Source organism: Ranitomeya variabilis, chromosome 7 (assembly GCF_051348905.1).
Source record: "Ranitomeya variabilis isolate aRanVar5 chromosome 7, aRanVar5.hap1, whole genome shotgun sequence".
NCBI classification, from domain to species: Eukaryota; Metazoa; Chordata; class Amphibia; order Anura; family Dendrobatidae; genus Ranitomeya; species Ranitomeya variabilis.
In genome coordinates, this window is record NC_135238.1 from 1,590,392 (window position 1) to 1,616,037 (window position 25,646).

Below are 25,646 nucleotides of genomic sequence, written 5' to 3' on the forward strand. Positions count from 1 at the left end.
ACTGATAGGCTAATATCTGTAACTCCGCCCTCAGCACTGATAGGCTGCTGTCTTTGTGTAACCCCTCTCCCCGCAGTGATTGGCAGCTTTCTGTATAACCCCGCCCATGTACTGTATGCAGACAGCAGCCAATCACTGCTGGGGGGCGGAGTTATACTGCATGGTAGGAGGACAGTCATCGTTTGCTTTGATTTTAACACAACTGCAGCTGATGCTGGGTCGCTGCTGCCTCCTTGCTGCTTTCTCGCTGCCTTGTCGCTGCCTCCTCGCTGCTTCCTCGCTGTCTCCTCCCTTCTTCCTCGCTGTCTCCTCCCTTCTTCCTCGCTGTCTCCTCCCTTCTTCCTCGCTGTCTCCTCCTTTCTTCCTCGCTGCCTCCCCGCTGCTTCCTCGCTCCTCCTTCTTCCTCGCTGTCTCCTCCTTCTTCCTCGCTGTCTCCTCCCTTCTTCCTCGCTGTCTCCTCCCTTCTTCCTCGCTGTCTCCTCCCTTCTTCCTCGCTGTCTCCTCCCTTCTTCCTCGCTGTCTCCTCCTTCTTCCTCGCTGTCTCCTCCCTTCTTCCTCGCTGTCTCCTCCCTTCTTCCTCGCTGTCTCCTCCCTTCTTCCTCGCTGTCTCCTCCCTTCTTCCTCGCTTCTTCCTCGCTGTCTCCTCCCTTCTTCCTCGCTGTCTCCTCCCTTCTTCCTCGCTGTCTCCTCCCTTCTTCCTCGCTGTCTCCTCCCTTCTTCCTCGCTTCTTCCTCGCTGTCTCCTCCCTTCTTCCTCGCTGTCTCCTCCCTTCTTCCTCGCTGTCTCCTCCCTTCTTCCTCGCTTCTTCCTCGCTGTCTCCTCCCTTCTTCCTCGCTGTCTCCTCCCTTCTTCCTCGCTGCCTCCCCGCTGCTTCCTCGCTCCTCCTTCTTCCTCGCTGTCTCCTCCTTCTTCCTCGCTGCCTCCTCCCTTCTTCCTCGCTGTCTCCTCCCTTCTTCCTCGCTGTCTCCTCCCTTCTTCCTCGCTTCTTCCTCGCTGTCTCCTCCCTTCTTCCTCGCTGTCTCCTCCTTTCTTCCTCGCTGCCTCCCCGCTGCTTCCTCGCTCCTCCTTCTTCCTCGCTGTCTCCTCCCTTCTTCCTCGCTGTCTCCTCCCTTCTTCCTCGCTGTCTCCTCCCTTCTTCCTCGCTGTCTCCTCCCTTCTTCCTCGCTGTCTCCTCCCTTCTTCCTCGCTGTCTCCTCCCTTCTTCCTCGCTGTCTCCTCCCTTCTTCCTCGCTGTCTCCTCCCTTCTTCCTCGCTGTCTCCTCCCTTCTTCCTCGCTGTCTCCTCCCTTCTTCCTCGCTGTCTCCTCCCTTCTTCCTCGCTGTCTCCTCCCTTCTTCCTCGCTGTCTCCTCCCTTCTTCCTCGCTGTCTCCTCCCTTCTTCCTCGCTGTCTCCTCCCTTCTTCCTCGCTGTCTCCTCCCTTCTTCCTCGCTGTCTCCTCCCTTCTTCCTCGCTGTCTCCTCCCTTCTTCCTCGCTGTCTCCTCCCTTCTTCCTCGCTGTCTCCTCCCTTCTTCCTCGCTGTCTCCTCCCTTCTTCCTCGCTGTCTCCTCCCTTCTTCCTCGCTGTCTCCTCCCTTCTTCCTCGCTGTCTCCTCCCTTCTTCCTCGCTGTCTCCTCCCTTCTTCCTCGCTGTCTCCTCCCTTCTTCCTCGCTGTCTCCTCCCTTCTTCCTCGCTGTCTCCTCCCTTCTTCCTCGCTGTCTCCTCCCTTCTTCCTCGCTGTCTCCTCCCTTCTTCCTCGCTGTCTCCTCCCTTCTTCCTCGCTGCTTCCTCGCTGTCTCCTCCCTTCTTCCTCGCTGTCTCCTCCTTTCTTCCTCGCTGCCTCCCCGCTGCTTCCTCGCTCCTCCCTTCTTCCTCGCTGTCTCCTCCTTCTTCCTCGCTGTCTCCTCGCTGCTTCCTCGCTGCCTCCCTGCTGCTTCCTCGCTGCTTCCTCACTGCTTCCCCACTCCTCCCTTCTTCCTCGCTGTCTCCTCCCTTCTTCCTCGCTGCCTTCTCACTTTTTCCTCGCTTCCTCCCTACTCACTGCCTCCTCGCTGCTCGCTGCCTCCTTACTGCTTCCTCACTGCTCACTGTCTCCTCGCTGCCTCCTCGCTGCCTACTCTGTACATTGTGCTGCTCTCAGGTGACCATCTCCCTGTGATTTCAGGGAGTGTTGGCGGTGGTTGTCATAGATACGAGGCGGTGACGTCAGTGATCACCTCTGTTTACTGGTTGTAGATATGACACATCGACCGCTTAGAGACCGCCACATCTGCTGAAGTGACCACAACCAAGACCAATATGTCCGCCCCCGGTAACAAGAGAGCATCGGGGGACGGAGTGTCTGGCCCCCCGGAGAAGAAGCCCAACCATGAGGAGAAGACGCCGACAACGCTGATCGAGCCCATCCGCCTGGGTGGCATCTCCTCTACGGTCAGTGCGCCCCTCTTCCCCAGCGCATCACTCGCGCCTCTTCCTTGCCGCTCCCTCACCTCCTCCCCCATGCTGCCTTTTTTCCCTGACACCCCCCTCCTCCTCGGCGCCTCTTCCTCTGTGCCCTCCTCAACCCTCCTCCATAGCGCTCCCGCATCCTCCTCGGAGCCTCCCTCTCGTCCATCCTCCTCTGCCCTTGCCCCTCCTCCTGTGTCCCCCCTCGCCCCTCTTCCCCGGCGCGTCCCTCGAACTCTGCTCCCCCTCTTGTCCTTCCTCCTCTGTGCCCCCCCTTGCCCCTCTTTCTCTGCCGCTCCCTCACCCCCTCCTCCATGGCGCCTTTTTTACCTGGCACCCCCCTCAACCTCGGCGCTCCTTCCTCGAGGCCCCCTCCTCCTCCTCAGAGCCTCCCTCTTCCTCTGCACCCTTCCTCGTCCCTCCTCCTCTTCCTCCTCCTCTGCCCTCGCCCCTCCACCCCTGTGTCTTCCAACCCCCCCCTCTTGGCCTCTTCCTCCTCAGCACATCCTTCATCCTTCGCCCCTCTTCCTTGGTGCATCCCACGCCCATCCCCCTTCTGCCCCTCCTTCTCTGCGTAGCGCCCCTTCACCCCTCCTCCCTGGAGCCCCTCCTGCTTAGTGGCACCTCACCCTTGCCCCTCTTTCTCTGCGCCCCACCCTCGCCCCTCCTCTGCGCCCCTCCTCCTCGTTGGCCCCTTTTGCCCCTCATCCTCGGCGCTTTCCTAGCCCCATCTCCCCAGCAGCCTTCTCACTTGTCCTCTCCTCCTCCTCGGCCTCCCCTCCTCCTCTGCTCCTCTTCACCCCAGTGACCTTCTCACCCATCCTGCCTTCCTCCCCTTCGCCCCTCCTCCCCGCCGTCCTTCTTGCTCCTCCTCTCCGCTGGCCTTCTCGCCCCTCCTCCTCGCCCCTCCTCCTCGCCCCTCCTCCTCGCCCCTCCTCCTCGCCCCTCCTCCTCGCCCCTCCTCCTCGCCCCTCCTCCTCGCCCCTCCTCCTCGCCCCTCCTCCTCGCCCCTCCTCCTCGCCCCTCCTCCTCGCCCCTCCTCCTCGCCCCTCCTCCTCGCCCCTCCTCCTCGCCCCTCCTCCTTGCCTCTCCTCCTCCTCCTTCTCGCTCCTCCTCCTTCTCGCTCCTCCTCCTTCTCGCTCCTCCTCCTTCTCGCCTATCCTCCTCCTTCTTGCCCTCCTCCTCGCCCCTCCTCCCCGCTGGCCTTCTCACCCCTCCTCCTCCTCCTCCTAGCCCCTCCTCCTCCTCCTAGCCCCTCCTCCTCCTTCTCGCCCCTCCTCCTCCTTCTCGCCCCTCCTCCTCCTTCTCGCCCCTCCGCCGGCCTTCTCGCCCCTCCTCCTCCTTCTCGCCCCTCCGCCGGCCTTCTCGCCCCTCCTCCTCCTTCTCGCCCCTCCTCCTCCTTCTCGCCCCTCCTCCTCCTTCTCGCCCCTCCTCCTCCTTCTCGCCCCTCCTCCTCCTTCTCGCCCCTCCTCCTCCTTCTCGCCCCTCCTCCTCCTTCTCGCCCCTCCTCCTCCTCGCCTCTCCTCCTCTTTTTCGCCCCTCCTCCTCCTCGCCTCTCCTCCTCCTTCTCGCCCTCCTCCTCGCCTCTCCTCCTCGCCCCTCCTCGCCTCTCCTCCTCTTTTTCGCCCCTCCTCCTCCTCGCCTCTCCTCCTCCTTCTCGCCCTCCTCCTCGCCTCTCCTCCTCGCCTCTCCTCCTCCCCCCTCCTCGCCTCTCCTCCTCCTTTTCGCCCCTCCTCCCTGCCGGCCTTCTCGCCCCTCCTCCTCCTCCTCGCCTCTCCTCCTCCCCCCTCCCCGCCGGCCGCTCTTTCTCACTGATGACTTCTGCTCTCAGGAGGAGATGGACATGAAGGTCTTACAGTTTAAGAACAAGAAGCTGGCGGAGCGTCTGGAGCAGCGTCAGGGGGTGGAGGACGAGCTCCGCGAGAAGATCGAGAAGCTGGAGAAGCGACAAGCCACGGACGACGCCACGCTGCTAATTGTCAACCGCTACTGGAGCCAGGTGAGTGAGAGGATGGAAAAAAGGGGGCTCGGCTGCTAGAAGATTGGGGGGCTGGGGACCGTCATGGGAGGTCTGGCAGGACAGTGAGGGGGTCAGGACCGTTGGGGGCTGTGTGTGGGGCGGCCTCCGCTGTGCTCCGCGCTCTGCTGATTCTCGCGCCTCTTTCCAGCTGGATGAGAACGTACAGCTGCTGCTGAAGCGCTACGACTCCGATCCCGGCGCTGCTGTGGATGCGCCACCGGAGAATGCCGAGAATCCCACCGAGCCGGAGGCTGCAGAGGAGCCGCTTATCGAGGCGTCCGACTGCAAAGGTACCTAATGTCTGATTAATCCGGGGGAAGTCTGGTCACACCCCGCAGGACCAGGACTCGCCGCTCCCTACAGCCGATGTTTAGTGCCGCGCAAAACAGGTCAGAGGACAAAATGCTGCCAGAAGCGTCCAGTCACATCCTCCAAGTCCCTCCGTCTTCAGTACCTGGTGACCGCCAGTAGCTGGTGACCACCGTCGCCTCCGTCGTCAGTAGCTGGTGACCACCGTCGCCTCCGTCGTCAGTAGCTGGTGACCACCGTCGCCTCCGTCGTCAGTAGCTGGTGACCACCGTCGCCTACATCATCAGTAGCTGTTGACCGCCCGTGTGATCCCAGGCAGACGGATGAAGTAAGATCAGGGCTCCGGGGCCGGATCATCACCCCCAGGTGTTCTGTGTATGAGGGTTGTGTGGATCTCTCCATGTGCTCTCAGGCAGACAGGTGACGTAAGGTCAGGGCTCCGGGGCCGGATCATCACCCCCAGGTGTTCTGTGAATGAGGGTTGTGTGGATCTCTCCATGTGATCTCAGTCAGACGGATGAAGTAAGATCAGGGCTCCGGGGCCGGATCATCACCCCCAGGTGTTCTGTGTATGAGGCTTGTGTGGATCTCTCCATGTGATCCCAGGCAGACGGATGAAGTAAGGTCAGGGCTCCGGGGCCGGATCATCACCCCCAGGTGTTCTGTGTATGAGGCTTGTGTGGATCTCTCCATGTGATCCCAGGCAGACGGATGAAGTAAGATCAGGGCTCCGGGGCCGGATCATCACCCTCAGGTGTTCTGTGTATGAGGGTTGTGTGGATCTCTCCATGTGATCTCAGGCAGACGGATGAAGTAAGGTCAGGGCTCCGGGGCCGGATCATCACCCCCAGGTGTTCTGTGTATGAGGCTTGTGTGGATCTCTCCATGTGATCTCAGGCAAACGGATGAAGTAAGGTCAGGGCTCCGGGGCCGGATCATCACCCCCAGGTGTTCTGTGAATGAGGGTTGTGTGGATCTCTCCATGTGATCTCAGTCAGACGGATGAAGTAAGATCAGGGCTCCGGGGCCGGATCATCACCCCCAGGTGTTCTGTGTATGAGGCTTGTGTGGATCTCTCCATGTGATCCCAGGCAGACGGATGAAGTAAGGTCAGGGCTCCGGGGCCGGATCATCACCCCCAGGTGTTCTGTGTATGAGGCTTGTGTGGATCTCTCCATGTGATCCCAGGCAGACGGATGAAGTAAGATCAGGGCTCCGGGGCCGGATCATCACCCTCAGGTGTTCTGTGTATGAGGGTTGTGTGGATCTCTCCATGTGATCTCAGGCAGACGGATGAAGTAAGGTCAGGGCTCCGGGGCCGGATCATCACCCCCAGGTGTTCTGTGTATGAGGCTTGTGTGGATCTCTCCATGTGATCTCAGGCAAACGGATGAAGTAAGGTCAGGGCTCCGGGGCCGGATCATCACCCCCAGGTGTTCTGTGTATGAGGGTTGTGTGGATCTCTCCATGTGATCCCAGGCAGACGGATGAAGTAAGATCAGGGCTCTGGGGCCGGATCATCACCCCCAGGTGTTCTGTGTGTGAGGGTTGTGTGGATCTCTCCATGTGATCTCAGGCAGACGGATGAAGTAAGATCAGGGCTCCGAGGCCGGATCATCACCCCCAGGTGTTCTGTGTATGAGGGTTGTGTGGATCTCTCCATGTGATCTCAGGCAGACGGATGAAGTAAGATAAGGGCTCCGGGGCCGGATCATCACCCCCAGGTGTTCTGTGTATGAGGGTTGTGTGGATCTCTCCATGTGCTCTCAGGCAGACGGATGAAGTAAGATCAGGGCTCCGAGGCCGGATCATCACCCCCAGGTGTTCTGTGTATGAGGCTTGTGCGGATCTCTCCATGTGATCCCAGGCAGACGGATGAAGTAAGATCAGGGCTCCGAGGCCGGATCATCACCCCCAGGTGTTCTGTGTATGAGGCTTGTGCGGATCTCTCCATGTGATCCCAGGCAGACGGATGCAGTAAGATCAGGGCTCCGGGGCCGGATCATCACCCCCAGGTGTTCTGTGTATGAGGGTTGTGCGGATCTCTCCATGTGATCCCAGGCAGACGGATGCAGTAAGATCAGGGCTCCGGGGCCGGATCATCACCCCCAGGTGTTCTGTGTGCGAGGCTTGTGTGGATCTCTCCATGTAATCTCAGGCAGACAGGTGACGTAAGGTCAGGGCTCCGGGGCCGGATCATCACCCCCAGGTGTTCTGTGTGTGAGGGTTGTGTGGATCTGTCCATGTGATCCCAGGCAGACGGATGAAGTAAGGTCAGGGCTCCGGGGCCGGATCATCACCCCCAGGTGTTCTGTGTGCGAGGCTTGTGTGGATCTCTCCATGTGATCCCAGGCAGACGGATGAAGTAAGATCAGGGCTCTGGGGCCGGATCATCACCCCCAGGTATTCTGTGTGCGAGGCTTGTGTGGATCTCTCCATGTAATCTCAGGCAGACAGATGATGTAAGGTCAGGGCTCCGGGGCCGGATCATCGCCCCCAGGTATTCTGTGTATGAGGGTTGTGTGGATCTCTCCATGTAATCTTAGGCAGACGGATGAAGTAAGGTCAGGGCTCCGGGGCCGGATCATCACCCCCAGGTGTTCTGTGTATGAGGCTTGTGTGGATCTCTCCATGTGATCTCAGGCAGACAGGTGACGTAAGGTCAGGGCTCCGGGGCCGGATCATCACCCCCAGGTGTTCTGTGAATGAGGGTTGTGTGGATCTCTCCATGTAATCTCAGGCAGACGGATGAAGTAAGGTCAGGGCTCCGGGGCCGGATCATCACCCCCAGGTGTTCTGTGTATGAGGCTTGTGTGGATCTCTCCATGTGATCTCAGGCAGACGGATGAAGTAAGATCAGGGCTCTGGGGCCGGATCATCACCCCCAGGTGTTCTGTGTGTGAGGGTTGTGTGGATCTCTCCATGTGATCTCAGGCAGACGGATGAAGTAAGATCAGGGCTCCGAGGCCGGATCATCACCCCCAGGTGTTCTGTGTATGAGGGTTGTGTGGATCTCTCCATGTGATCCCAGGCAGACGGATGAAGTAAGATCAGGGCTCCGGGGCCGGATCATCACCCCCAGGTGTTCTGTGTATGAGGGTTGTGTGGATCTCTCCATGTGATCTCAGTCAGACGGATGAAGTAAGATCAGGGCTCCGGGGCCGGATCATCACCCCCAGGTGTTCTGTGTATGAGGGTTGTGTGGATCTCTCCATGTGATCTCAGGCAGACGGATGAAGTAAGGTCAGGGCTCCGAGGCCGGATCATCACCCCCAGGTGTTCTGTGTATGAGGCTTGTGCGGATCTCTCCATGTGATCCCAGGCAGACGGATGCAGTAAGATCAGGGCTCCGGGGCCGGATCATCACCCCCAGGTGTTCTGTGTATGAGGGTTGTGTGGATCTCTCCATGTGATCTCAGGCAGACGGATGAAGTAAGATCAGGGCTCCGGGGCCGGATCATCACCCCCAGGTGTTCTGTGTATGAGGGTTGTGTGGATCTCTCCATGTGATCTCAGTCAGACGGATGAAGTAAGATCAGGGCTCCGGGGCCGGATCATCACCCCCAGGTGTTCTGTGTATGAGGGTTGTGTGGATCTCTCCATGTGATCCCAGGCAGACGGATGCAGTAAGATCAGGGCTCCGGGGCCGGATCATCACCCCCAGGTGTTCTGTGTATGAGGGTTGTGCGGATCTCTCCATGTGATCTCAGGCAGACGGATGAAGTAAGGTCAGGGCTCCGGGGCCGGATCATCACCCCCAGGTGTTCTGTGTATGAGGCTTGTGCGGATCTCTCCATGTGATCCCAGGCAGACGGATGCAGTAAGATCAGGGCTCCGGGGCCGGATCATCACCCCCAGGTTTTCTGTGTGCGAGGCTTGTGTGGATCTCTCCATGTAATCTCAGGCAGACAGGTGACGTAAGGTCAGGGCTCCGGGGCCGGATCATCACCCCCAGGTGTTCTGTGTATGAGGCTTGTGCGGATCTCTCCATGTAATCTCAGGCAGACGGATGAAGTAAGGTCAGGGCTCCGGGGCCGGATCATCACCCCCAGGTGTTCTGTGTGTGAGGGTTGTGTGGATCTGTCCATGTGATCCCAGGCAGACGGATGAAGTAAGGTCAGGGCTCCGGGGCCGGATCATCACCCCCAGGATTCCTCATCCTTACTGACATCTACTGGATTTTGGGGGTCGTTGATGTAGAAGGGACAATAAGTCGAGAAGCTAAACGTCACCCGTCCTACATTCACTGTGACCCTGAGATGCTGGACATTCCCCAGCTGTGGTCCCTGAGGGCCCCCACTATTCAGTTTCATCACACATATTACATGGTGGAGACAGGAGGCCACCAGATACTGAGGACGGAGGGGACGGGCGATCACCAGATACGGAGGCGGGGGTGGTGACTCTGCCTCATGGTCATTGATACACACAGGCCATTAACCCTTCTGTTACCAGGAGCTTCTCTGCAGCATTTCTTTTGTGCCGTGCGGTAGGTTGAGGTTCTGCTGGGGGTTGTAGTCCGTCCTCTGAGGCCGTAGCACTAGGTAATGGGGGTGTTGTGTGCTTTGGATTGTCGGCGGGTGGCAGCCATTGTGTTGTGTCGGGGGTCCCGGCGCAGCGTCCGTGGATCTCACCTCTGCTCTCCGCTGTCTGCAGACGCCTCGGCCCCCCCAGCAGCTCCTCCAGTGCAGCCCTCCCCCGGCGTCCTCCCAGAATCCTCTCTGACGTTCCTGGCCACCCTCGCGAGCAGCACCCCGGAGGAGATGGAGCTGCAGCTGCAGGATCGCATGGAGTTCAGTAAGCGAGCCGTGTCCTGCATCCTGGAGACCTCCATCAAGCTGCACGGCCGGATGCAGGAGCTGTGCGAGCGCAGCGCTGGTAAGTGACCCCGCATCCTGGCGCAGAGCAGAGAGCATGATGGGATGTCACCCACGTATTCTGTGCCCCCCAGACACTGATCCGGTGGAGGAGACGCATCGAGCGCAGAACAAGGAGGTCTTCACTGAGAACCACAAACTGCAGGACCTGGCGACCGTCCTCCAGGAGAAGCACCACCGCATCTCACTGCAGGTGCGGACCCCCAACATCACCATAGCGGGGTCTTCTCCATACATATGTGTGTGTGTGTGTGTATAGTACTGGAGGAGCCCGGTACATGAAACAGGGTCTTATCCCCTCTATACAGTTGTGTGGAAACTGTTTGCCTCTTTCTGACCAAAAGACCCTCAAAAGCTCGACCTCGTGCCGCGATCCAAAGAAATGCTGGAACAAATGAGAAACAGAGTGAGAAGATCTGAGGTTGTGGGTTGTAACAACCACCAGGCAGGTTAACGAGGCGACTGTTCTTTATTCCATACATCCATGGTTGGGCAACAAATCCAGGTAGATGGCCGACATACAGTGTCCTCAGTCCACAAGACCCCAATCTGAGATCGGTAGTTCCACTGGCCCCGTACCAGGCGATACCTACTGTCTCCCAACTTTTGGTTGGCCCACAGCCTTTGGCATCTCCAGTCGATACAGTGTGTAGTCACAGCCCATGTTCCTCCAGACGATGGATATCACGACTGTAGCTCATGGAGACTCCTCCAGCCAACAACCGATCTCCAAACTCCATAGATCATCCATCCATTCATCCATCCATCCATCCATCCCAGCTTGGATCCTCTCTCTTCTCAGTCACTCCAACAACTGCCGGATTCAACCTATGTGTCTCTTTCCCCCTCCCACTGAAACATTTTCCTTTAGCACCCAGAACAAGGCATATTCCATCACCTGGGCTGATGTGAGACCCCCTGTGGTGACGCCCCCCCTGGGTCTACTGTCTCCATCCACACAATGGGCCTAGGCTGGAAGAACAATGGATTGATCGGATGAGTGCTTTACATTGACCCTTAAGGTACCGTCACACTCAGCGACGCTGCAGCGATATAGACAACGAGCCGATCGCTGCAGCGTCGCTGTTTAGGTCGCTGTACAGACGTCAAACACAGCAGCTCCGCAACGATGCAGGAGCGATCCTGTGACGTAACGGCGACTCACTTATCGTTCTCACAGGTCGTTAGCTCCATGTAAAACATTGCTGACATCGTTGCTTTTGCTGTCAAACATGACGATACACGCCGACCTGACGACCAAATAAAGTTCTGGACTTCTAGCTCCGACCAGCGATATCACAGCGGGATCCAGATCGCTGCTGCGTGTCAAACACAACGATATCGCTATCCAGGACGCTGCAACGTCACGGATCGTTGTCGTTCTCGTTGTACAGTTGTTTAGTGTGAAGGTACCTTTAGCAGCCTCCTGTCTGGCCTTAGCTATACATAAGATCCAGCCTGCAGTAAGTCAGTGTATGTAACATTGATTCCTGAGGATAAACTGATGAGCGAGAAAATCACTAATAAAACACAGCAAGAAAATCTTGAATAAAACATAACAAAACTGGTGCTCCGTGCTGGAAAAAATCTCCCCTCTACGTCCTTTTCTCTTATAGTCTTTAGTAAGCGGCCATATTCTCACACAAAGTAATTGAGATCTATCAGTCTGGAAAAGGTTAGAAAGCTATTATCCACAAATGGCAAAAACAAGGAATAGTGGTTATTCTTCCCAAAATTACCCCAAGAGCGCAGCGACAACTCATCCAAGAGGTCACAAAAGTCCCTACAACAAAGACCTGCAGGCCTCCCTTGCCTCAGTTAAGGTCAGTGCTCATGACCCTACCATAAGCAAGAGACTGGGCAAACATGGCCTGCATGGCAGAGTTTCAAGACGAAAACCACTGCTGAACAGTAAAAGCATAAAGGCTCATCTCAGTTTTGCCACAAAACATCTTGATGATCCCCAAGACTTTTGGGAGAATACCCTGTGGGCTGACGAGATAAAAGCTGAACTTTTTGGAAGACCTATACCCCATTACATCTGGTGTAGATGTAACAGCATTTCAGAAAAGGAACAGCATACCAACAGTAAAATATGGTGGTGGTAGTGTGATGGTCTGGGGCTGTTTTGTTGCTTTATGACCCAGAAGACTTGCTGTGGTAAATGGAACCATGAATTCTAATGTCTACCAAAAAATCCTGAGAATGTCCGGCCATTTGTTTGTGACCTCAAGCTGAAGCGCACTTGGGTTATGCAGCAGAACAATGATCCAAAACACAACAGCAAGTCCACGTCTGAATGGCTTAAGTAAAAGAAAACTGACTTTGGAGTGGCCTAGTCAAAGTCCTGACCTTAATTCAACTGAGATGCTGTAATGACCTTTAAAAAGGCGGTTAATGCTTGGAAACCTCCAATGTGGCGGAATTACAACAATACTGCAGAGAGGAGCGGCCAAAATTCCTCCAGAGCGTTGTAAGCTCATTGCCAGTTATCACTAACGCTTGATTGCAGTTGTTGCTGCTAAGTGTAGCCCAGCTTTTAGGTTTAGGGGACAATCACTTTTTCCACACAACTGTATATAGTACTGGAGGATCCCAGTACATGACACAGTGAGGTCTTATCCCCTATGTGCCGCATCCCTTCGTCCCCTCTGACTCGCCCTCTGGTCTCGGCCTCCAGCACCACGAGCTCCAGGACCGCGTCACTTCATCAGAAACCAAAGTGTCAGAAATGGAGCGAAGCATCGAGGATCTGCAGTGGGACATTGAGAAACTGCGCAAACACGAGCAGAAGCTGAACCGCCACCTGGCGGAGGCCCTGGAGCAGGTATGTGCCCCTCTGGTCACCGTGCTGCTCCTCTGACGGGGGCCGCCCCCATTCCTGCTCTGAACCCCATGACCGGCCATCCAGCAAAAACTCACTCTCACCCATGGACACCCCACTGTCGGCTGCCTTGTTCTCCATCCATCAGGTGGCTGCTCTTCTCTACCTTCCCAATCTACCACAGGTGGCCGTTCCTCTCTGTCCCAAACCCCCCCCATGGGTGGCAGCCCTGCAATTCCCCCCCCCCCACCTCCATGGGCAGCCATCCCACTCTCCCCTATCCTTCCCTCACGCTACCCTGCCATAGGTAGCCTCCCAGTCTCCCCCATTTTCTCGACGACTGTCCATCCCGCTCTCCCCCACAACCAGCCATCCAATTCCCTCCCATCCTCCTCCACAACCAGCCTTCCTGCTTTCCTCCATCGACTTTGCCATCCTGTCCCCCAACCCCCCACTACAGGCCGCACCTCCCCCATGACTGTCCCTTCCAATCTCCCCTCAACCAGCCATCCAATTCTCTCCCTTCCTCCTCCACTGCCGGCCTTCCTGCTTTCCTCCATCGACTTCGCCATCCTGACCCCCACTACAGGCCGCATCTCTCCCACGACTGTACCTCCCACTCTCCCCCACAACCAGCCTTCCTACTGTCCCCTCCCCCAAAACCGGCCTTCCTGCTTTGTCCCATCGACTCCGCCATCCTGTCCCCGACCTCCCCACGGCTGGCCGTCCTGCTTTCCTCAGGTTCCCTCGTTATTTTTCCATAGCTAAATTCTGGACACCACATCTCTGGAAGTTCTGGAAGTTTCCAGGGAGGACAGACGACTCTGACTGTGCAGAAGGTAATGGGGTCCTGTCTGGTTATGTCTGAAGTCCTCTGCTGCTGCCGCCTTCTGCATCGTCTCTTTTCTCAGTTTGAGATGCTGAATGCCGAGCTGGAACAAAACCAAGAATTGGCGAACGGTCGCATGTGTGAGCTGGAGAAGCTGCAGAACGAGCTGCAAGCGGCCGTGCGGCTGAAGGAGAAGCTGAAGGTCCGTGTCCAGAGTAACGGATGAGTCTTTGGAGGAGAAACCTTGGGAAGGGTCCCTGGGCTTTGGGTAGGTGGGTCTCTTGGGGCTTGCAATCTTCACCAAGTTCCTATTACAGCTTGATCTGCGGACCCTCCCGGAGGAGGTGGTCAGGGGGACACAGGACTTCCGCTGTCTGCAGTCCCAGTTCTCACTTCTGTATAACGAGTCACTGCAGGTGAAGACTCAACTGGATGAAGCGCGAGCGCTGCTCCTGAGCACGAAAAACAGCCATCTGCGGCAGATCGAACGCATGGAGGTAAGCATTCTACTGGGGCGTCGTTACTACCATGGCAGCCCTTTGTTGTGACCGCCCGCTCTGGTTTCTGCTTCCACAGAGCGAGGAGCTGTCTGTACAGAAGAAGCTGCGCACAGAGGTGATCCAGCTGGAGGACACGCTCGCTCAGGTGCGCAAGGAGTACGAGATGCTGAGGATCGAGTTTGAGCAGAATCTGGCTGCCAACGAACAAGCAGGTAAGGGGAAACGCGCTTCCGACACTGCTCCTCCGACACTGCCATTGCTGGAGGATAACGCCTCTCTTATAGGTCCCATTAATCGTGAAATGCGTCATCTGATCGGAAGTCTCCAGAACCACAACCACCAGCTGAAGGGCGACGTGCAGCGGTACAAGCGCAAGGTGCGAGATGCCCAAGGAGAGGTGAGTAAGTTGAGGGGGTGGAGGTTGTGCGGCGCCCCATGTGTGTGTGGTGCCTGGTACGGTGCCCCCGATTCTGCATAATGCCTGCTTTCTCCCATCTCCCCAGATGCGCTTACAGGTCCCTCTGGGTCCAGCACCCGGACTGTCTAGTGCTGAAGTCACCGCTCCAGTCATCAAAGAGGAAGAAGCGGCACCAGACATGAAGAAGGAGTCTCCTGTGCTTCTGCCTCGAGACCCGGAAATGCCCACAATCCCGGAGGTGAAGAAAGAAGAGGAGGAGCAGAAAAAAGAGCTGGAAAGGAGCAAGACACGAGAACTAGAGCGGGAAAAGGAGCGGGAGAAGGAGCGAGACCGGGAGCGAGACAAGCAGAAGGGCGAAGACACAAAGAGGAAGGACACGGACATCCTAAAACAGCTCAGAGCAGACCTCAAGTAAGAGCTGTTCATGCCACCCTGCCAGCCCATCGACCGACCTGCCTCTGCTAGCATCTGCTGCTTGCCCCCGAACTCTGCGCTTGCTGCAGGCACCCACCCCTGAGCTCTGCGCTCGCTGCAGGCACCCACCCCTGATCTCTGCGCTCTTTTCAGGCACCCACCCCTGATCTCTGCGCTCACTTCAGGCACCCACCCCCGACTTCTGCACTTGCTTCAGGCACCCACCCCGACTTCTGCGCTCGCTTCAGATGCCCGTCCACCGCTGCACTCGCTTCAGCTGCCTACCCACAGGCCTCTGCTGCCAGAGCTTGACCTCTCCGTCCACCGTTGACTCTTAGCTTGTTATCTGTCCCTCTCTTAGAAAAGCCCAGGAGAGTCAGAAGGAGATGAAGCTGCTTCTCGATATGTACAAATCAGCCCCCAAGGAACAGAGGGACAAGGTGCAGTTGATGGCAGCCGAGAGGAAGACCAAAGCCGAGGTGGGTGCCCACTCTGCTCCCGAGGGGCCACGGGCCACAGCCTGGTGTCATACACCTGTGTTTCTTGCAGGTGGAGGAGCTGCGATTACGAGTTCAAGTGCTTGAAGAAAAGGATCGTCGTGAGCGGAAGAAGCTGGCGGATGAGGAAGCGCTGCGGAAGATTAAAATAGCCGAAGAGCAGATCGAACATCTACAGCGGAAACTCAGCGCAACCAAGCAGGTGAGTGGTGCCTGCAGGCGGGGTAAGGATGCCCCCCAGGTGCCGGTCTCACCACAATCCCCCACCCCTTTCGGTCATCTATCCAGGAGGAGGAGGCTTTGCTGTCGGAGATGGATGTGACGGGGCAGGCGTTTGAGGACATGCAGGAGCAGAATATCCGCCTGATGCAGCAGCTGCGAGAAAAGGACGACGCCAACTTCAAGCTCATGTCCGAGCGGATCAAGTCCAATCAGATCCACAAGTTGCTGCGAGAGGAGAAGGAGGAGCTGGCGGAGCAGGTGCAGGGCCTGAAGACACAGGTACCGCTGCGGGACTCTCTGGGGTGTGTGGGGGTGCAGGGACTGGTCTCATGGCTTCTCTTCGGCAGGTGGACTCTCAGCTGTTACAGGTGCAGAAGCTGGAGGAGCGGGAGCGGGTGCTGCACACCTCCCTTGCCGCCATCGAGAAGGAGCTGACGCTCAGGACACAGGCCCTAGAGATCCAGAAGAGGAAGGTGCGGACCGGGCGGGGGTATGATTCCTGGGCCAGGGTGGGAGGTGACCCCAGGGTGTGGGGTGGCTCCGAGAATGGGGCACAAGGCGACTTCGAGACACTGGGTGGCTCCGGGGTGGGAGGTGACTTTGGGGCCGGGCACGGACTTGGAGGTGACTCTGGGGCCGGGAACAAGCTGGGAGGTGACTCTGGGGCCGGGTGCTGGCTGGGAGGTGAGTCTGGGCTGGGTGCGGGCTGGGAGGTGACTCTGGGGCTGGATGCGGGCTGGGAGGTGACTCTGGGGCCGGATGCGGGCTGGGAGGTGACTCTGGGGCTGGATGCGGGCTGGGAGGTGACTCTGGGGCCGGATGCGGGCTGGGAGGTGACTCTGGGGTCAGTCTTGGAGGTGACCCTGGGGCCGGATGCGGGCTGGGAGGTGACTCTGGGGCTGGATGCGGGCTGGGAGGTGACTCTGGGGCCGGATGCGGGCTGGGAGGTGACTCTGGGGCTGGATGCGGGCTGGGAGGTGACCCTGGGGCCGGATGCGGGCTGGGAGGTGACTCTGGGGTCAGTCTGGGAGGTGACCCTGGGGCCGGGCACAGGCTGGGAGGTGACTCTGGGGCCGGGCACGGGCTGGGAGGTGGCTCCAGGTGCGGGAGGCCATGCTGGTTACTCACCCTACACTTATTCCAGGCAGTGGAAGCGGCTCAGCTCGCCGAGGACCTGAAGGTTCAGTTGGAACATATAGTCAGTACACTGCGCGACACGCAGAGCCTGGTGTGTGACAACCGCTCCGCCAAGGAGAAGGAATCATTCAGCCTGAAGAGAGCGCAGGTAACTCCCCGCACCACCCGCCTACGAGAGAGCGGAGGTAACTCCCCGCACCCGCCTACGAGAGAGCGGAGGTAACGCCCCGCACCCGCCTACGAGAGAGCGGAGGTAACGCCCCGCACCCGCCTACGAGAGAGCGGAGGTAACGCCCCGCACCCGCCTACGAGAGAGCGGAGGTAACGCCCCGCACCCGCCTACGAGAGAGCGGAGGTAATGCCCCGCACCCGCCTACGAGAGAGCGGAGGTAACGCCCCGCACCCGCCTACGAGAGAGCGGAGGTAACGCCCCGCACCCGCCTACGAGAGAGCGGAGGTAACGCCCCGCACCCGCCTATGAGAGAGTGCAGGGAACCTCCTGCCAGCCTTCCATGTTCCTGCTGTTGCCCATTTTTCCCCTTTTAGGCTATGTGCACATGTCAGGATTTCTGGCAGAAATTTTCCTGACAAACCAGACATTTCTGCCAGAAATCCGCATGCGTTTTTACCGCGTTTTTGATGCGTTTTTTTTTTTTTCCCCCAATGCATAGAATAGCGGGAAAAACGCAAAAAAACCGCAAAATTAATGAACATGCTGCTTTTTTTACTGCGATGCATTTTTTTCACGGAAAAAAACGCACCATGTGCACAAAACATGCAGAATGCATTCTAAATGATAGGATGCATAATGTATGCGTTTTAGTGAGTTTTTATTGCGAAAACCTGAACGTGTGCACATACCCTTAACCCTTCGTCTTCTGCAGGAGGACGTTTCGCGCCTGCGTAGAAAATTGGAGAAACAAAAGAAGATGGAGGTTTATGCGGACGCTGATCAGATCCTGCAGGAGGAAATCAAAGAGTACAGAGTAAGGCTGGACGGAGCGCTGCTCCTAATATGCCCCTGGAAATATGGGGTGGGGGGTGTGATGGGGTGGGCATTAGGCTGCATGTGGGGGCAGGGGGCAGGTGAGGCTGCATGTGGGGGCAGGGGTCCGGCGCGGGGCCGAGGCTGCTGTGGGGGTCCGGTGTGGGCACAGAGCCCCGTGGTGACGTCTGTGCTTCTCCCTAGGCCCGTCTCACCTGCCCCTGCTGTAACACCCGTAAGAAGGACGCCGTCCTCACCAAGTGTTTCCACGTCTTCTGCTTCGAGTGTGTAAAGACCCGATATGACTCCAGACAGAGGAAGTGCCCCAAGTGTAATGCCGCCTTCGGGGCGCACGATTTCCACCGAATTTATATAAACTGATGGAGACAAGGTGTCCGGAGTCGTCATGAGGGACTCATGGGTGGGACCAGAATGTGGTGATGGGGGGCAATAAAGATGAATTGGATCTGGGATTGATCCACACGACCTGTGACCTGATCGCTGTGTTACACATGTGCAGTAGATGGCGGTGCACACGTCACCTGTTGATGAGACCGAACACGTCTGTATCGGTTGTGTGTCCTCCATGTCACAGGCACCACGCGCTATTCTCCGTTAGTCAGCGGGGACGGTCTCCTGGAAGTCCTTCATATATGGTCCAACATGTCACCCGGTCACTTCTCCAGCACGTCCTGTCTGACCTGTTTGTGTCAAGGCTGCTATAATGTTTAAGTGATGCTGGATTCAGGCAGTCAAGTCGGTGTCCTGTGTGTGAGGTGACTGTGCGGCCGGGCCCCTCTCATGTACGTGAGGTGACTGTGCGGCCGGGCCCCTCTCATGTACGTGAGGTGACTGTGCGGCCGGGTCCCTCTCATGTACGTGAGGTGACTGTGCGGCCGGGCCCCTCTCATGTACGTGAGGTGACTGTGCGGCCGGGCCCCTCTCATGTACGTGAGGTGACTGTGCGGCCGGGCCCCTCTCATGTACGTGAGGTGACAGTGCGGCCGGGCCCCTCTCATGTACGTGAGGTGACTGTGCGGCCGGGCCCCTCTCATGTACGTGAGGTGACTGTGCGGCCGGGCCCCTCTCATGTACGTGAGGTGACTGTGCGGCCGGGCCCCTCTCATGTACGTGAGGTGACTGTGCGGCCGGGCCCCTCTCATGTACGTGAGGTGACTGTGCGGCCGGGCCCCTCTCATGTACGTGAGGTGACTGTGCGGCCGGGCCCCTCTCATGTACGTGAGGTGACTGTGCGGCCGGGCCCCTCTCATGTACGTGAGGTGACTGTGCGGCCGGGCCCCTCATGTACGTGAGGTGACTGTGTGGCCGGGCCCCTCTCATGTACGTGAGGTGACTGTGCGGCCGGGCCCCTCTCATGTACGTGAGGTGACTGTGCGGCCGGGCCCCTCTCATGTACGTGAGGTGACTGTGCGGCCGGGCCCCTCTCATGTACGTGAGGTGACTGTGCGGCCGGGCCCCTCTCATGTACGTGAGGTGACTGTGCGGCCGGGCCCCTCTCATGTACGTGAGGTGACTGTGCGGCCGGGCCCCTCTCATGTACGTGAGGTGACTGCTGCCGGTTTGTCCTGTATGTGATGTGATGCTGCGGTGGGGCCCCTGTGCTGTACATGAGGCAATGCTGCTGGCCCGTGTCTCGTACGTGAGGTGACTGTGCGGCCGGGACCCTCTCATGTACGTGAGGTGACTGCTGCCGGTTTGTCCTGTATGTGATGTGATGCTGCGGTGGGGCCCCTGTGCTGTACATGAGGCAATGCTGCTGGCCCGTGTCTCGTACGTGAGGTGACTGTGCGGCCGGGACCCTCTCATGTATGTGAGGTGATGCTGCTGGCCCGTGTCTCGTACGTGAGACGACGCTGTGGCCGGGCTCGTGTCTCGTACGTGAGGTGATGCCATGGCCGTCCCCGTGTCTCGTACGTGAGACGACGCTGTGGCCGGGCTCGTGTCTCGTACGTGAGGTGATGCCATGGCTGGGCCTGTGTCTCGTACGTGAGACGACGCTGTGGCCGAGCTCATGTCTTTTATGTGAGGTGACGCTGTGGCCGGGCTCGTGTCTCGTACGTGAGGCGACGCTGTGGCTGGGCCTGTGTCTTGTATGTGAGGCGACGCTGTGGCTGGGCCTGTGTCTCGTACGTGAGACGACGCTGTGGCCGGGCCCGTGTCTCGTACGTAAGGGGACGCTGTGGCTGGGCTCGTGTCTCGTACGTGAGGCGACGCTGTGGCCGGGCCCGTGTCTCGTACGTGAGGCGACTCTGTGGCCGGGCTTGTGTCTCGTACGTGAGGCGACGCCGTGGCTGGGCTCGTGTCTCGTACGTGAGGCGATGCCGTGGCTGGGCTCGTGTCTCGTACGTGAGGTGATGCCATGGCCGGGCCTGTGTCTCGTACGTGAGGCGACGCTGTGGCTGGGCTCGTGTCTCGTACGTGAGGCGACGCCGTGGCTGGGCTCGTGTCTCGTACGTGAGGTGATGCCGTGGCCGGGCCTGTGTCTCGTACGTGAGACGACGCTGTGGCCGGGCTCGTGTCTCGTACGTGAGGCGACGCTGTGGCCGGGCTCGTGTCTCGTACGTGAGGTGACCCTGTGGCTGGGCTCGTGTCTCGTACGTAAGGTGACGCTGTGGCTGGGCTCGTGTCTCGTACGTGAGGCGACGCTGTGGCCGGGCTCGTGTCTCGTACGTGAGGCGACGCTGTGGCCGGGCTCGTGTCTCGTACGTGAGGCGACGCTGTGGCTGGGCTCGTGTCTCGTACGTGAGGCGACGCCGTGGCTGGGCTCGTGTCTCGTACGTGAGGCGACGCTGTGGCCGGGCTCGTGTCTTGTATGTGAGGCGACGCCGTGGCCGGGCCCGTATCTCGTACGAGAGGTAACACACAATTTGCCAAAGGCAACTAAAGGTCTCTAATCAAGATCCGAAAGTAAAATGTAACTTTCAATCATTTTCAAGGAAACACAGAAGATGAGAAGCCTGGTGTGTGGGCGCCACCAGGGCCGGCCTCTGCAGGGCGAGGGCTCCTATTATTGCCCCTATTTACTCCAGCTATAGGGGGACACACGGTAATGGGGCGTTCGGGGTGGAGAGCGATCTCTCACGTGGATCCCTTTAGGGCCAGAGTTTACCCGAGAAGAGCAGCTCTGTTCTGAGGTCATTAAGCTGCTGATGGCTCTCAGTGCGGACACAAGTCAGTAGATCACTGTCTATAAAGTGACTTTAGTGGAGATTAGAGGATCACAAGGTTAGATCCCCATTTAAAGGTTCTCGGTTTGTGATCATATACAGACATATAGCGGATTCCTGTTTTAAAGAGGCGCTGCTTGTGATCATATGATCAGATCCACAGGAGATCACTTTAGTGAGTCCCTGACTATAGTGACATATGGTTGATATTATCACCTGGGGATCATAGTCAGATCCACAAGATCTTATTTTACAGGATCGTACAGTCAGATTCATGACAAGATCTTACAGGATTATACAGGCAGATTTTTTGATGGTATGATTCTATAAGATATGATCTTGTTATGGATCTGACTGTATGATCCTGTAAGGAATCCGCTATATGTGTATGATCACAAACCGAGAACCTTAAATGGGGATCTAACCTTGTGATCCTCTAATCCCCACTAAAGTCACTTTATAGACAGTGATCTACTGACTTGTGTCCGCACTGAGAGCCATCAGCAGCTTAATGACCTCAGAACAGAGCTGCTCTTCTCGGGTAAACTCTGGCCCTAAAGGGATCCACGTGAGAGATCGCTCTCCACCCCGAACGCCCCATTACCGTGTGTCCCCCTATAGCTGGAGTAAATAGGGGCAATAATAGGAGCCTTCGCCCTGCAGAGGCCGGCCCTGGTGGCGCCCACACACCAGGCTTCTCATCTTCTGTGTTTCCTTGAAAATGATTGAAAGTTACATTTTACTTTCGGATCTTGATTAGAGACCTTTAGTTGCCTTTGGCAAATTGTGTGTTAATTTAAACCGTATGCTGAATCCAGACAGTATTGAATGTGGTCATACGTGAGGTGACGCTGTGGCCGGGCTCGTGTCTTGTATACAGTGGGGAAAAAAGTATGTAGTCAGCCACCAACTGTGCCAGTTCTCCCACTTATAAAGCTGAGAGAGGCCTGTAATTGACATCATAGGTCGACCACAACGATGAGTCCCAATGAGAAAACAGATCCAGAAAATCACCTTGTCTGATTTGGAAGATTCATTTTGCAAGTTATGGTGGAAAATAAGTATTTGGTCAAAAACAAAAGTTCTTCTCAAAACTTTGTAATATATCCTTTGTTGGCAATGACAGAGGTCAAACGTTTTCTGTAAGTCTTCACAAGGTTGCCACACACTGTTGTTGGTATGTTGGCCCATTCCTCCATGCAGGTCTCCTCTAGAGCAGTGATGTTTTGGCCTGTCACTGGGCAAAATGGACTTTCAACTCCCTCCAAAGGTTTTCTATGGGGTTGAGATCTGGAGACTGGCTAGGCCCTTCAGGATCTTCATATGCTTCTTACGCACTCCTTCATTGCCCTGGCGGTGTGCTTGGGATCATTATCCTGCTGAAACACCCAACCACGTTTCATCTTCAATGCCCTTGCTGATGGAAGGAGGTTTGCACTCAAAATCTCACGATACATGGCCCCATTCATTCTTTCATGTACACGGATCAGTCGCCCTGGTCACTTTGCAGAGAAACAGCCCCAACGCTTGATGTTGCCACCCCCATGCTTCACAGTAGGTATGGTGTTCTTTGAATGCATCTGTGCATTCTGTCTCCAACGAACATGACAAGTTTTGTTTCTACCAAACAGTTCTACTTTGGTTTCATCAGACCATAGGACATTCTCCCAATGCTCTTCTGGATAATCCAAATGTTCTCTAGCAAACTTCAGATGGGCCCGGACATATACTGGGTTATGCAGGGGGACAAGTCTGTCACTGCAGGATCTGAGTCCCTGGCGGTGTAGCGTGTTACTGATGGTAGCCTTTGTTACGGTAGTCCCAGCTCTATGCAGGTCATTCACTAGGTCCCCCATGTGGTTCTGGGATTTTTGCTCACCGTTCTTGTGATCATTCTGACCCCACGGGGTGAGATCTTGCGTGGAGCCCCAGATCAAGGAAGATTATCAGTGGTCTTGTATGTTTTCCATTTTCTTAATATTGCTCCCACAGTTGATTTCCTTACACCAAGCTGGTTGGCTATTGCAGATTCAGTCTTCCCAGCCTGGTGCAGGGCTACAATTTTGTTTCTGGTGTCCTTTGACAGCTCTTTGGTCTTCACCATAGTGGAGTTTGCAGTGTGACTGTTTAAGGTTGTGGACAGGTGTCTTTTATACTGATAACAAGTTCAAACAGGCGCCATTACTACAGGTTATGAGTGGAGGACAGAGGAGCCTCTTAAAGAAGAAGTTACAGGTCTGTGAGAGCCAGAAATCTTGCATGTTTTTAGGTGACCAAATACTTATTTTCCACCATAATATGCAAAATCAGTCTTGCCAAATCAGACAAGGTGATTTTCTGGATTTGTTTTCTCATTTTGACTCTCATCGTTGTGGTCTACCTATGATGTCAATTACAGGCCTCTGTCATCTTTTTAAGTGGAAGAACTTGCACAATTGGTTGCTGACTAAAAACTTTTTTTCCCCACTCAACGTGGTGACAGCCAGGCTCAGGTCCTGTATGTGAGGTGACGCTGTGGCGGGCTCGTGTCTTCTACATGAGGTGACGGTTGGGCTCAGGTCCTGTCAGTTGACGCTGTGGCCGGGCTCCTGTCTTCTACATGAGGTGACAGCCGGGCTCAGGTCCTGTACGTGAGGTGACGCTGTGGCCAGACTCGTGTCCTCTACATGAGGTGACAGCCGGGCTCAGATCCTGCACTTGAGATGACCCTGTGGCCGGGCTAGTGTCTTCTACATGAGGTGACGGCCGGGCTCAGATCCTGTACGTGAGATGACACTGTGCCCGGGCTCCTGTCTTCTACATGAGGTGACTACCGGGCTCAGGTCCTGTATGTGAGGTGACGCTGTGGCGGGCTCGTGTCTTCTACATGAGGTGACGGTTGGGCTCAGGTCCTGTCAGCTGACGCTGTGGCCGGGCTCCTGTCTTCTACATGAGGTGACAGCCGGGCTCAGGTCCTGTACGTGAGGTGACGCTGTGGCCAGACTCGTGTCCTCTACATGAGGTGACAGCCGGGCTCAGATCCTGCACTTGAGATGACCCTGTGGCCGGGCTCCTGTCTTCTACATGAGGTGACGGCCGGGCTCAGATCCTGTACGTGAGATGACACTGTGCCCGGGCTCCTGTCTTCTATATGAGATGACTACCGGGCTCAGGTCCTGTACATGAGGTGACGCTGTGGCTGGGTTCGTGTCTTGTATATGTGGTGATGGCCGGGCTCAGGTCCGTACATGAGATGATGCAATGGCCGGGCTCCTGTCTTCTATTTGAGATGATGGGCGGGCTCAGGTCCTGTACATGAGGTGACACTGTGGCCACGCTTGTGTCTTCTACATGAGGTGACGCTGTGGCCGGGCTCCTGTCTTCTATATGAGGTGACGGCCGGGCTCAGGTCCTGAACATGAGGTGACGCTGTGGCCGGGCTCCTGTCTTCTATATGAGGTGACGGCCGGGCTCAGGTCCTGAACATGAGGTGACACTGTGGCCGGGCTCCTGTCTTCTATATGAGGTGACGGCCAGGCTCAGGTCCTGTGCGTGAGGTGACGCTGTGGCCGGGATCTTGTCTTGTATTTGTGGTGACAGCCGGGCTCAGGTCCTGTACGTGAGGTGACGGCACAGCCGGGCTCATGTCTCCTATATGAGGTGATTGCCGTGTTCAGGTCCTGTACGTGAGGTGAAGCTGTGGCCGGGCTCGTGTCTTGTATATGTGGTGACGGCCGGGCTCAGGTCCTGTACGTGAGGTGAAGCTGTGGCCGGGCTCCTGTCTTCTATATGAGGTGATGGCCGGGCTCAGGTCCTGTACGTGAGGTGACGCTGTGGCCGGGCTCAGGTCCTGTACATGAGGTGAAGCTGTGGCCGGGCTCCTGTCTTCTATATGAGGTGACGGCCGGGCTCAGGTCCTGTACGTGAGGTGACGGCACAGCCGGGCTCATGTCTCCTATATGAGGTGATTGCCGTGTTCAGGTCCTGTACGTGAGGTGAAGCTGTGGCCGGGCTCCTGTCTTCTATATGAGGTGACGGCCAGGCTCCGGTCCTGTACATGAGGTGAAGCTGTGGCCGGGCTCGTGTCTTGTATATGTGGTGATGGCCGGGCTCAGGTCCGTACATGAGGTGATGCTGTGGCCGGGCTCCTATCTTCTATATGAGGTGACGGCCGGGCTTAGGTCCTGTACGTGAGGTGGTGGCACAGCCGGGCTCATGTCTCCTATATGAGGTGACGGCCAGGCTCAGGTCCTGTACATGAGGTGAAGCTGTGGCCAGGCTCGTGTCTTGTATATGTGGTGACGGCCGGGCTTAGGTCCTGTACGTGAGGTGATGCTGTGGCCAGGCTCGTGTCTTCTATATGAGGTGACGGCCGGGCTTAGGTCCTGTACGTGAGGTGACGCTGTGGCCGGGCTCAGGTCCTGTACATGAGGTGAAGCTGTGGCCGGGCTCCTGTCTTCTATATGAGGTGACGGCCGGGCTCAGGTCCTGTACGTGAGGTGACAGCACAGCCGGGCTCATGTCTCCTATATGCTCAGGTCCGTACATGAGGTGAAGCTGTGGCCGGGCTCCTATCTTCTATATGAGGTGACGGCCAGGCTCAGGTCCTGTACGTGAGGTGATGGCACAGCCGGGCTCCTGTCTTCTATATGAGGTGACGGCCAGGCTCAGGTCCTGTACATGAGGTGAAGCTGTGGCCGGGCTCATGTCTCCTATATGAGGTGATTGCCGTGTTCAGGTCCTGTACGTGAGGTGATGCTGTGGCCAGGCTCAGGTCCTGTACGTGAGGTGGTGGCACAGCCGGGCTTGTGTCTCCTATATGAGGTGATTGCTGGGCTCATGTCTTCAATGTGCGGTTTCGGCAGAGCTCAGGTCCTGTACGTAAGGTGGGCTACTATCTGGTGCGTGAGGCGACGGCATGACCAGGCACGTGTTTTGGACTTGAGGTGATGGCACAGCCGGTCTCCTGTCAAGTGTGTGAGGCCGAGCTCGGGTATCGCATGGGAGGCCACATCTCGCAGCTAG

At 57.1% G+C, this 25,646-nt stretch overlaps 1 protein-coding gene across 1 annotated transcript in view; it reads left to right on the forward strand.

Annotated features, from left to right (window-relative positions):
- Positions 1 to 17,940, forward strand: part of RNF40 (ring finger protein 40) — an 18,785-nt gene extending 845 nt beyond the window's left edge. Inside the window, exons 2-20 of the mRNA XM_077273604.1 lie at positions 2,213 to 2,407; positions 4,254 to 4,421; positions 4,591 to 4,732; positions 9,408 to 9,629; positions 9,703 to 9,821; positions 12,309 to 12,455; positions 13,217 to 13,291; positions 13,364 to 13,483; positions 13,599 to 13,778; positions 13,858 to 13,993; positions 14,066 to 14,178; positions 14,285 to 14,610; positions 14,975 to 15,092; positions 15,163 to 15,312; positions 15,399 to 15,611; positions 15,680 to 15,805; positions 16,477 to 16,617; positions 17,354 to 17,455; positions 17,659 to 17,940. Coding sequence (XP_077129719.1) covers positions 2,276 to 2,407; positions 4,254 to 4,421; positions 4,591 to 4,732; positions 9,408 to 9,629; positions 9,703 to 9,821; positions 12,309 to 12,455; positions 13,217 to 13,291; positions 13,364 to 13,483; positions 13,599 to 13,778; positions 13,858 to 13,993; positions 14,066 to 14,178; positions 14,285 to 14,610; positions 14,975 to 15,092; positions 15,163 to 15,312; positions 15,399 to 15,611; positions 15,680 to 15,805; positions 16,477 to 16,617; positions 17,354 to 17,455; positions 17,659 to 17,835 — 2,907 coding nt within the window. The 5' untranslated portion in view covers positions 2,213 to 2,275 and the 3' untranslated portion in view covers positions 17,836 to 17,940. The remainder of the gene's footprint in view (positions 1 to 2,212; positions 2,408 to 4,253; positions 4,422 to 4,590; positions 4,733 to 9,407; positions 9,630 to 9,702; positions 9,822 to 12,308; positions 12,456 to 13,216; positions 13,292 to 13,363; positions 13,484 to 13,598; positions 13,779 to 13,857; positions 13,994 to 14,065; positions 14,179 to 14,284; positions 14,611 to 14,974; positions 15,093 to 15,162; positions 15,313 to 15,398; positions 15,612 to 15,679; positions 15,806 to 16,476; positions 16,618 to 17,353; positions 17,456 to 17,658) is intronic.
- Positions 17,941 to 25,646: the final 7,706 nt, after the last annotated feature.